Source organism: Scophthalmus maximus, chromosome 3 (genome assembly GCF_022379125.1).
Source record: "Scophthalmus maximus strain ysfricsl-2021 chromosome 3, ASM2237912v1, whole genome shotgun sequence".
Classification (NCBI taxonomy): Eukaryota; Metazoa; Chordata; class Actinopteri; order Pleuronectiformes; family Scophthalmidae; genus Scophthalmus; species Scophthalmus maximus.
In genome coordinates, this window is record NC_061517.1 from 8,608,993 (window position 1) to 8,621,219 (window position 12,227).

At 43.3% G+C, this 12,227-nt stretch overlaps 2 protein-coding genes across 2 annotated transcripts; one reads left to right on the forward strand and one right to left on the reverse strand.

Annotated features, from left to right (window-relative positions):
• Window positions 1–7,266, forward strand: LOC118316486 (transcriptional regulator QRICH1). The gene is made up of 12 exons (XM_035644346.2): window positions 1–228; window positions 1,421–1,710; window positions 1,821–1,910; window positions 2,004–2,144; window positions 2,250–3,026; window positions 3,124–3,301; window positions 3,394–3,548; window positions 3,665–3,779; window positions 4,486–4,594; window positions 4,693–4,841; window positions 4,953–5,043; window positions 6,058–7,266. The coding sequence occupies exons 2-12, from the start codon at window positions 1,456–1,458 to the stop codon at window positions 6,242–6,244; spliced, it is 2,247 nt and encodes a 748-aa protein (XP_035500239.1). The 5' UTR covers window positions 1–228; window positions 1,421–1,455; the 3' UTR covers window positions 6,245–7,266.
• Window positions 6,946–11,968, reverse strand: LOC118316489 (receptor-type tyrosine-protein phosphatase V-like). Its single transcript, XM_035644350.2, has 11 exons — window positions 11,812–11,968; window positions 11,250–11,349; window positions 10,712–10,811; window positions 10,520–10,610; window positions 10,333–10,409; window positions 10,107–10,241; window positions 9,847–9,969; window positions 9,537–9,697; window positions 9,274–9,409; window positions 8,058–8,128; window positions 6,946–7,925 (listed from the first exon to the last, which is right to left on the reverse strand). The coding sequence occupies exons 2-11, from the start codon at window positions 11,252–11,254 to the stop codon at window positions 7,694–7,696; spliced, it is 1,131 nt and encodes a 376-aa protein (XP_035500243.1). The 5' UTR covers window positions 11,255–11,349; window positions 11,812–11,968; the 3' UTR covers window positions 6,946–7,693.
• Between the last annotated feature and the right edge of the window lie 259 nt (window positions 11,969–12,227).

Here is a 12,227-nt window from a genome sequence, read left to right on the forward strand (position 1 = left end):
CGAGGTCCACTGTTGTAAGATGGCGCCCTGCGAAATATGAGTGGCTATGGAAAAAGAAAACTACAGTTAGCGATCTAGCGAAAATCACGTCAAATAAAGAACAGACCAGCCACAAAGACACAATAATTGCACCTTTGCCTCCCCGCTGGTTGGAAGAGGAGCGCCGGTTCCAGGGCAGAGAAGCGCTTTGTGGGGCGGTTCGATCCTCGGCCCGGTCGAGGAAGACAGGTAGCTAACGCGCCTGCTAGCGTTAGCCTGCTAGCTGCGGGGACAACACAAATACAGTCGGTTTAACGTCACCTTCAGGGGAGAGTTACTCCCGCGTCCGCTGTTTTCTGTTCACGTGCCACGCGCTACTGAGTGAAACCATTGCCTTCGACGGACATGATGCATTGTTATACTTTGCTTAAACAAAACCGATGGATCTTACTTGCAAACAAACACGCGGCTAGCTAGCCGTGCACCTGGCTAACCTAGCGTGTTGTGTAATCGGCTGTTTGATTAGCGCTCATTGAGCCCTTGCACCACACACCACGACAGTGTCGTTGAAGCGCAAAGCGGTTGTGTTGTCAACCTGCACCACTTTCCATCACCACTATGAATACTGCGTCGGATTTGGAAAGTGACCGCGCTTTTGTCCCAGCTCGTCTACCCTCCGCCAGGATTAACCCTTTCGTATTATCATCATCATCTGTGTTTTGTTGCCACCGGACAGTTTGCCGCAGCTCTGTCTGTCAACACCGTGATATTTCATCTGATGTCGTTTAGAAGAAGTTTCATTTTCAATCCAGTAGCTACACATCGATGTTTTGTTTTGATCGCATTACTATGTGACTTTTTGTCATTTCATATCAATGTTTGTAAATGTACACATGGGGCTAGGCTTGTCGCGATATCTACTTTTTTTGTTGCACGTTATATTGTCACAGAAATAATTGCGATAAACAATATTATCGTCATTTTAATTCCAACTTTTTTTGAAACTGAATCATATGAGCTTGCTTGTTGCATATGCAAGTCCTACACGATCTGTGTTGCTTCTGAGAGAAATGGTATTCCAAGTTTAGACTTGCGTTATGCCTCAGACAAAACAAGCACTTTGGAGACACGGTACCTTTAGAAAAATAATAAGAAATCCATACTTTCTGACATTTATAGACCAAACTGGTAATCGATTAATCATACAACAAGAACACATGAGAGAACAGAAGCGGCGAAACTTTGCTGGAATGTTTTTAACATTTATTCTTATGTCAACAAACATGCATTTAAACACAATGGCTGTTATTGAGGTCAATACAAATTATTGAGTTCATATTCATTTATCTTACCATAAATCGATATGGTAATTATCACGACAGGCCTCCAAGGGGAATGCACACATTTAAAATAACCTAATATAAAATCACAATTTCCACAGGTTCCCCTTCTACATAGAGGGCATTGTAAGCAGCAATGAATAACTCCCTGGATGGTACAGGCTCCTACGAGGAGCTAGTGAGACAGAAAGCTCGGAGCATCCCTCAGCATCGCATGAAGGAGTTCCTGGAGTCCTTGGCCAACAAGGGTCCCGATGCGTTGCAGGAGTTCAGCCAGCAAAGTGGAGACACTGTGACCACCACTGCCACTATGGTCTACCAGCAAGAAGCCAATTGCATCTACACAGACAGCACGGAGGTGGCAGGGTCATTGTTGGAACTGGCTTGTCCGGTAAATCAAGTGTTTATTGAATGGTCGTAAAAAAACAAGCAGTTTGTGAAAGAGCTCTGTCCTTGAAATTAAATGTTTGTTTTTTTGACTGACACTGTCTTCTGATGCAGGTGCAGGTCCAGCCCCAGCAGCAACAGATACAGGAGTCCACGTCTCAGCAGCAGTCTGTTCAACAGAATACAGAGCATCAGATAGTGCAGGTTTGTGCCTCTATTGCACTGTAGTGTTTGTCACTTAATCCTTTTTTCATTTTATATTTGATCCACTCACGTTTGGCCTCTTCTTTTTTTCAGGTGCAGATCCAGGGCCAGCAGCAAGGTCAGATGCTGGGTCAGGTCCTCCAAGTGCCCTCTGGTTCACATCAACAGCTACAAGGTGTGACTACTGCACAGCTGATTCAGCCGGGGGAACTCACAGAGGAGCAGCACCAACAGGTACACTTAACGCACACAAATGCACAATATATGCATAGAAAATGTTGTCATCAATCAGAGTTTAAATTTAGTTACCTGTTATCGTCTCTCTCCTGTGTGTTTTAGCTGCAAGCCCAGTTGGTGGCAGCTGTTGCAGCTGGACAACAGATCCAAATTCAGACAGTGGGGGCCCTCTCCCCCACTCAGCAGCAGGACAGTACAGAGAGAAGGGTACTGGGAACTACAGTTGCCACATCCCAGGGAGCAGGTGTCCTCCAGCCAGCCAAGAAGCGCAAGGTGGACATGCCCATCACTGTGTCCTATGCTTTGCCTGGTCAGCAGGTAGCCACAGTCCTGGCTATCCCCCAGGGACAGGGTCAGCAGCAAAGTTATGTGTCCCTGCGGCCAGACCTCCTAACTGTGGACAGTTCCCATCTTTACAGTGCTACAGGCACAATCACCAGTCCAACGGGGGAGACCTGGACAATCCCTGTGTATTCTGCTCCTGCTGGGTCTGGAGGCCGCGAGCAGGTGACACACATTGCCATCCCCCAGGAGGCTTATGGAACAGTGCAGGTTACAGGGGCAAACACTACAACAATGACCACAATGCCAACACAGGTTACTATTGAAAATGACAAGCTGAAAATCCCAGCCAGTCAGAGTCAGACAGTGCAGGCTGTTTCCAGTATAACAAGCTCCGGAGGAATGGGTGGTCAGGAGGAAGTGGTGCACACACTTGCTGCTAACACGCTGTTCCCTGCCCAGCTGATGAATGGAAACATTCACATCCCTGTGGCTGTGCAGGGTTACTCCAATGCCACGCAGTCCCTCATCTGGGACCCACAGCAGCAGGTGTTGCACACGCAGGGGCTGTCGGGGCAGGACGCACAGCAGCTACAGGTACTAACAAAGTGTTTGAACCATTGGTTGGTGTTTTATTCTGAGCAGTAGACATGTATTTCTTTATTGCATGTGCTAACCGCGTTTGTGTCTGCAGGGTCAGACGGTGGTCACAGAGGTAGATGGCCAAGGCCAGCAGCAAGTGCACGTACAGGAGCTGCTGCTGCCTGTCACGCTGAAGCCAGAAGAAGGGCTGGACGTGTGGCGGCTTTGGGCTCAGCGGAAAAATGCAGAGTTGGACAAATCGGACAATAATAAACTGGCTCCAATTGGTCGTAAGTGCATACACATGTTTATTATAGTGCTAGAGCAATCATGTTTTTTTTCTGTCTTTTTCATCACTGATACTGTGTGTTGGTATTTTTAGGACGTCAGGCATTACGTTTCCAGGAGGACTTGGTGTCGTGTGCAGTCGCTGAGCTTTGCATGGGTCTGTCTTTGATGACGACAGAGTCCCGGGGGATGGAAGGGGAGTCTTATGAGGCTGATGTTCTCTATTATGTATTTCTGTGCATACAAAAAGTAAGTTCACTATCCACACAAACACAACATCTATTAATTTCTGTTTGACACGTGATAGTGATGTGTCTAAACATTGTTTGAGTGCATCATCTCTTTTTCCGTTTTCATTTTTGCAGTATCTGTTTGACAATGGTCGCGTGGATGACGTTTTCTCAGATCAGTACTACACTCGCTTCGCTCATAGTCTTCACCAGATCCTGCAGCCCTGGGGACCATCCATTCATCCGCTAGGTGAGGCCATCATCTTTCCACCTGTCAAGATGGGTTAAAGTTGTCCATCACTAAAATGGTATTCATTCAGTTGGATTCCAGAGAGGCCTTGTTTAAGATCAGCGCAGATCTAAAGGGGAAGTACACAGGTTGTTGTTGTTTTTTAGAGGTGCTCTATTTAAGTTTCTCAGTAGACGGGATTCTGAATCACCAGCCAGCACTAGTTAAAATTACCAGGCTGCAGAGCCAAAGCTCACTGTTATATTTTATTATTTTCTACATGCTGTGTTTCTATATCTTCTTATTAGTGTTAATTTTAATATTCAATTACCATAACATTTTATTGTAACTGTTCTAGTTCAGTACATGTCTTTAGTTTCTTCATTGAAGACTAATGTAAATGCAGCAGTGAGTAAACTTAATCGAACCCATTCAAAATGAGTTCTCTGCTTTGTAGCTCATCATGATTGTAGCTAGATGTTGTTATTTATTCCTGTGTTTACCAACATTACTGTATTTTAAGATTGTGCGGTTTGTGTATTGGTGAACGGATCAATTTGGATTATGCTGACTCTCTAAACAACACTTATTTAACCTAAGCACCTCTCCTACTAGAACTAAAGGGTTAGAGATGATTTGTTTTCCTGTAACTCATCAATTCTGTGTTACTTGCCTAGTCCTATAAACTGCCTGGTCTTCATGATCTGCCCTTTACCTCTCCTACCAGGTTACGTTATTCCCAGTCATGTGACGGAGGAGATGCTGTGGGAATGTAAACAGCTGGGAGCTCATTCACCCTCAACTCTGCTCACAACTCTAATGTTCTTCAACACAAAGTGAGTTTCTCAATCTCAAGCTCATCTAGAAACGATAATTTCCAACTTGCATGTCACTCATTGACACACTGATCAAATGTTCTCTGATCCGTTTACAGGTATTTCCAACTAAAAACAGTGGATCAACATCTAAAAGTGGCCTTTTCTAAGGTGCTCAGACACACCAGGAAAAGTCCCAACAACCCCAAAGACAAGAGCACCAGCATCCGGTACCTCAAGTCGACAGAGAGGTTCATAGGACAAAAAGGTTGGAGCATATAAGGGTTTGATTTCTGCTGTGCTGTCTGAGAGGGAAACATCATATTTAAAGATAATTAACCCTTTTTATACTGAATGTATTTTGTTTTTCTTTGTTCAGTGACAGATGACATGTACTCAGAGCAGCTGGAGGATCCAGAGAACCCACTGCGATGCCCCATCAAGCTTTATGATTTCTACCTCTTCAAATGGTAAATATAAAACATAATTTTATTTATTTAAGTACGACAAAGGGATTTTAAGTGAAAGAAAGATTTATTTTCTGTTAGGTACAACCTGTTTGTGTGCCCTGTATACCATAAAAAAACATCAATCCAACATTTGTCATGGGGGGGTGGAGTTTGTGTTTTTGGAGGTGCTGCTGCTGCTGTGTCCTTTAAATACAAACTGTGTTTGTGTAATTGACATGTGAGGTGGAGTATAAGTTGCAGTCAGTGTTCGAGTGCATTTTTGAGCACTGTTGCTAGGCAACTGTCAAAAGCACGGATGCCATAAAATAACTTTTTTCTTCTCCTTCTCATAAGCAATGAATGTTTTTGAATTTTTTTAACAGAGTGGATCAGATTTTTATTTTCGACGATCGGTCGTTAAATAAAACCTAAATGTTTATATGTTATGATATTACTATGATATTACTATGATATTATGAACATATCGTCTCCTGCGATTGAATACAACAGCTCAGTCGTAGGTTTCTTTAAAAGCTCATAATGTTCAGTTTTTGATGACATATTGAAAGGGTCTGAATTAAATCATGTTTGTTACTGAAATCGTAATGAAACGTGGTGTTTAACTGGACTTTTTTATATTGTGAGGTGTTTGTAGGATATTAGAAACACCTATGAAAATAATACTACACCACTACTAACTATGATATTGATCCTAGAACATTTAATTAATACTTCTATGACAGAATAAAAATGAACATTTTAGGCATTAAAAAGTTGTACAGTTGAGATCTGAATGATGGTGAATGTTGATGGGATGATGGAACACTTCAGGAACAAGTAAAATCAGTTTATCTATCATACTATCTGCTCTTACTCTGGTCTTATGATTTACGTGAGAACACACTTCCTATTTATTACTTTCACAGTTTCCTCTATATAATTAAGTATTTTATAAAAATGATTTTTTTGCACACAGAGATGGGCTGATGCTGTAACATTGACGTCTGATTAATGTTCCCTCTGCTTTTCTGTCAGCCCCCAGAGCGCTAAAGGTCGCAACGACACCTTCTACCTGACCCCGGAGCCCGTAGTGGCTCCCAACAGTCCCATCTGGTACTCGACTCAGCCAATCTCAAGAGAGCAGCTGGAGCAGATGCTGGCACGCATCCTCGTTGTCCGCGAAATCCAGGAAGCTATTAGCATGTCGGAGAGCGTGCACTAGGAGAACTATAAACGGACCAGACTCTTCCTCCTCCTCTTCACCCTGCCTTTGATTGCTCATTATCAGTCGTTTTCTATTCTCTCACGCCCTCTTGTGGTCTGTAAGGGTGGCATGTATAGGTTTATATTCATCGTGTGTGTGTCTGCATATCTTACACACACGAACTGTACATACACATAACAACAATACAGATAATTTTTCTTACTGAGGCAATCAGGATTTTTTTTGGGCCAAAGGATGGTGACGTCTCACCTTTTTTTATTGGACCTGAACTCTAATTTAAATGTTATTTTAACTGTTGGTTCTCTTCACAAATAGTCGAGGGTTGATTGTTCATTTTCTATCCCTCTTTTGTTTTAATCTGTAATATACTTCAAATATATTTTTACTGGGGTTGACCTGCACTACTCTTGCTTATTTTATTTCCTTATTTTGTTTCCTTCTCTGTCGCTTCTCCCTCCCTCACACACTGTCGTGTGTGTGTGTGTAAATCCTCCCTCTCTCTTTGTGTTTCACTTGTCTGTCTTGAGCCGAGTTCACGCGCGGACACACCAAACGGCACCTCTGAATCATGTCGGACTCTTGACTCTATTACAACAAGTGTCATTTATCCGACCTGGAGCTACTAGCACTTGGCCGCATGGTGGAGATGCGGCAGAGGGGAGGGCGAAGGACATTGACTGCTGCTGGATCCTCCCGTCTCTCCTCAGTATCATACATGTTTATTACATGACAGACAAAAGACTCTTTAAGAAGCGGGATTTGCCCGCCAATGTTCTATATTGTATTATACTCATAGCTCCTCCATGTACTGTAAAGGGTTTCAGACACCTAAGGAGAATGGCAGTGCCTGTGTGTTTTTTGAAACATGACCTTTTTGTACAGCCACGATTACCATGCGTCTGCCTTTCTAGCGAGTCCAGTAGCAATTCTGCACATGCATCCTTACATACAGGTCGTCTGCATTGTGTGATATGGAATGATGCACAATGATTTTTCTAAATAAAAGTCATATCACACCATGACTTTCTCAGTAATGGAGGCAAACAAAATATATATATACCAAACTCTTTGGTGCGCACGGTAGACGTGTTTTTGTGAAGATTGACGTGACCCTTGAGCTTGCCTCATGTTCCCATGAATCTTGTGGTTGAGCAGTTCACAGCGGAGGAACGAGTTTTACCTGAACAGCAGGCGATCAACTGAAATCCCCCCCCCCCCCCCCTTACAGTAGGAACAGCTGCGGCTGTGCTTTCTTCACCGGCATTTGTCTGCGTGTCGTCGGGCCGGTTTTCTGCCTGCAGGGCCTGTCGTCACTCAGAACACGCAGCATTATTTCTGCAGTCTCTGTCCTTTCTGTCTCGTACTGTGTGAAGGCAATTTGTTGTTGTTGTTTTACCCAGTGGCTTGCTTGTGTCTTTGTATCATCAGCTTAACGGGTATGTGAGCTCAGGAGGTGTTTGAGCCTGGATTCAACAGAGACGATGAGGGCAGCAGTCTCCTCAGAAGGTTCCCAGGGTGTAGAATCTGCTGTATCGTGTTCTGCGGCGGGTCCGCTGGAGGTTTCTGTCTGTGACGGTGTTGTCTGCTCCGGCCCGTTCGCTCGCCCCGTCCGGAGGAGCTGTGAGGCTGATCCTGAGAGGGGTGGGTCATTTTTGCACCGGCTCCCTGAATCTGTGGGCTACAGGGAAAGAGAAGACTCACTAATTAAAATGTCATAAGTGACAGTGACTTAATAATATGCTGCCTGTGCTGAAGTTGAACGTGCGGCTGTCTGTCGGTGCTCGCCGGGAGCTTATTCATGTACTCTCACCCCGCTGAGGTTCGTCCTGTTCCTCCGCTGAGCCACTGTAGCAGACACTGATGTACAAATATGTACTGCTCCTGATTACACACAAGAGGCATGAGCAGGTGATGAGGACGCTTCATTTCATGTAGAGCACACACACTGTTAATGAGCCTGGAGATGATGGATTTATGAGTGTCATAGAAAGCAACGGGATTCACGAGTGGATTACAAGTATGCATTTAAATATACTTATTATAACAATCTAAAGTGGAATATGGCTAATTTAACAATATTACATCCATTTAGTTTTTTAACAAGCAGACTATGTCACCAGGCTGTGGTGGATAATAGTTATGATGCAAAGGTGATTTTGCAAAAATCTGTTATTTTACTCTCATATATATCAGTAAAATACATACTGTATGTTTGGAGTTTTGCAGTACATGTAATTGAGCGCTTTGGGTTCCTGAAAAGCACTTTATAAATTAAATATTATTATTATTATTATTATTATTATGTAGTTTCCCTTCAAACTAAGAGGATAAGTTTATTGCTTTGTTGTAAGATACATTATGGAAATTGTTTTTGGGGAGATTATTCGCGCCCCTGCTAAAGCTTGATGAGGCGATTGGTACCATCCTGTTGTTGATACATTTTCATGATAATATTTTAATCATAGAAACTTACGAGTGCAAAAAGTTCTCGCTTGTTATAAAGTATGTCTACAAATGAGCCGAAATGTTCACATCTAAGTAAACATAAAATAGTCACGTGTAATATTATCATCGCTATATTATCAAACTTCACTTATGTCAGATGTTCAGTTGTGCAGCAGTGGAAAAGAAGTACAATTTAGAGGTACTTTATTTCAATATTATTGTCACTTCATATGTCTTTATTGATACATTTGAGAATATTTTATATTATTATGGGAAATATTGGGCATTTAACTCCACTATATTTATCTGATAGTTATTGTTGTTACTTATCAGAGTCATTTTTTGTTTAAATATGATGCATTGTTATGCTGTTGATTATATACAGTTTGTGCCCAGTGGTGTATCAATTTTTTGATGTAGTATCACCATGACGACATTTAAACACTTGCAAAATGTCACTCTGCATAACAAGTATGAACACAGACTTAGTGGTAATGTAGTGGATTTGTTTTGCTACTTCCACTCCAGTAAAAGATGTGAATACTTCAACCGCTAAAGGCGAGTGTCAGTACAGTACAGACCAGGTTCTGGACCATCCACATGCGATGCAGCCGCAGATCTTCCACAGCGGCGCGGATGTCAGGCTGGATCCCCCGAGCGCATAGCTGCATCAGCCACAACAACGTCACAAACGTCCCCGAGCGCCCCACACCTGCACTGCAACACAGGAACACAGGATTGAATTTAGACACCGTGTCCTGCCCCTTTGGATTTATAAATGTCTAAAACCTCGTTAGCGAGTAATGGATTCACTGAAGGAGTGGGTGTAGGTCAGAGGTCAGACCTGCAGTGCACCACACACGGCCCCAGACGAGGAATGGCTTCCAAGTGGTGCCGCACATGTTCAGTGAAGGCCCATAGAGAGGTTGACTCTTTAGGGACGCCTCGGTCCGGCCAGGAGTGATAGTAGTAGTGTGTGATTGTCCTGTCTGTTGGACAGTCTCTCTGAAAAAGAGCCAAACACTTTCCTTTAAACCAACCACAAGGTTTTTTTTTCTGTCTCTGACTGATAACTTGTATGGTCAGTGCACACAATAGTCCACAGCAGCAGTTTCAAAGCACCAAAGAGGACGACGGATGTGCCTCTCGCTCACCTGTCTGAGGTTAATGGTGGTGATAAAATAGTCTGGACCCTGTTTGACAGTCACCGTTGTCACCTGGATCAGTCCCTGATAAACGGTCCCTCGTTCCAGAGGCCAATACTTGTCACACAGCACCTGAGCACAGAGAAATATTTTTAAAGGCAAAAATGTTGAACTATTCCACTAAAATCGAAAATTATTTCATCAGGAGGGTCAGAGGTTAATCAGCAACACACACACACACACACACTGACTGAATACGCCTTTCTCACCATGTCCTTGTGTCTCAGCGCCGTCACCATGACAATTACGCTGACGTTCTGCTCCCACACCATCCTCCAGAAGTCGGCCATGGTGTTGTGCAGAGGACCCTGGGTGCAGATGAAGTCTCTCTCTGATCCTCCGCCCTGAACGCAGACACACGGTCACACAGACGGACATGGAGACAGATGCACAGCAGCAAAGGCAAGGCGAGTGAAACTGTGAGTGAGCTCTTACAGGCACAAAATTTGCATTGATGTAGTCAGTGTGTGGATTGGTGTTTTGAACGGACAGCCTCACACGACAGTGGTCATCTGCAAATGGAAAGCAGACAAATCAAACTCTCTCTACACACACAATGGATTGCGCAATTTTCTATAATGACCGGTTTTCAATTTTCTATTATAACGGGTTCTGCGCTTACATGGTAAAATGTAGGGGTATCTGTTCTTCTCTCTGTTGGCCTCTGATTCCCCCGCTCTGGTGGGGAGGTCTTTTCCAACTTCATTCAGCTCCTTCACAGAACCAAAGACGTTAGCGCTCTCAAGACAAACATTTTTGTAACTTCACGCATCATAAATCCAACACAAGTTCAACTTCTAAACGCTCCCGTCACCTCAAACTCTGTTTTAAAGCCCCTGTTGTCATTGGCAGCAAGTGCCTGGCATCGGAAATGAAACTCCTGTAGTATCTGAGCTCTCGAGAAAGTTTGCACCCTGTAAAACATAAATAGATTGCGTTAGGATCGATCGTGGATGCACACTGGTGATGTTCTGTATTTTTCAACAAGCGAACAAATGAAAAGACCAAAAGCACAAGTGCAGCTGGAAATATTCCAGAACAAATGCACTATATTTACTGATGTCGGAGCAGCCTTCTGTAAACTCTGCAGTGCCTAACTGTTTCAGGACATTGTTAAGCCTCGAATAAAATATGAAAATATATATTTGTTCATCTGTTCTAGAAAGATTAACATTGTCAATAATGGGATTAGCGCTGATGCCACAGACATGTGGAAGTTGGAGGACATTGAGAGACGAACATGTGGTAAGTGTTGGGTCTTTTCATTGAGTTTGTTGACAATAATAGAAATTATCTCGAGAGTTGTCATTTAAGCATATTCTGAAATCTAAGAGGATTTTTGTCATCCTTACCTCATGTCTTTTCCTGTTGTCCTGGTACTTTAAACTGAAATTCAGCAGGAAGTAGAATAGGGTGGTGTCAGCGTCGATGCTTTGAAAAAGATGCCATGTCCTGTTTCATGAAGAAAAAGAACTCCATAAAGCCAAGGTAAACTGAAAAGCTGAGAACACGTGTGCCTACCTCTGGTTCCCCCCTCCCCCTAGTAGTTAAAAAGGAATTTTAGCTCCTCAACAGTGGCATTCGAAACGCACACTCGTACCATGTCACATCTGTGAGGAAGTTAGGTGCTGGCACGGATTTGTTTAGCTTTGTTTTTGCAGTTCAATACAGCAGTTTGACAGAATCAATCCAAGAAAAGTCAAACATTTTTAAAAGTCTGACTACACCTCTCGTCCTCCCGTGGCCTCAGTGTAACAGAGAGGCCCCAAAGAACAAGCATGGCGCAGCATTCACACAGGACAATTAGAGACACTGCCCCGACAAGAATGAAAACCTGTTCCAGCAAGTTCTCAACCCCAAACACAAATAACAGAAGGAAAAACACACTTGGCTTTAGGATTTTTTTTTTTTTACCTTTACAAAGCGATCTCTGATGGGCGGTTTAGATCTGTCGAAGACTGAAGAGAAAGACTGGGGCAGTGAGGACTGACTGCTCTACTCCGAGTCATCTTACAGTTGTCTGGTTTTAATAATTCTCTCTCTCTCTCTCTCTCTCCTTTCACAGAAAGAAGTGTGTTGGGTGGAGACAGTGGGTGGGGACAGAAACACTAAACTCCAGGAAGGGATGCCTGCATGCGATGGCCTAGGCTACCTGCACTAGAAGAAAAAAGCTGTACAGTGAGTTTCAGACTTGTATATACATAGTACAGATACGTATAAAGGTTAGATAGTGTATGTCCTTATGTATAAGGACATGTAAGCAGTTACCAGAGAGGTGTAATAGTCTCTCTGAAGACAAAAAGCGTGTCCATAATTTAGGGGCTATGCTT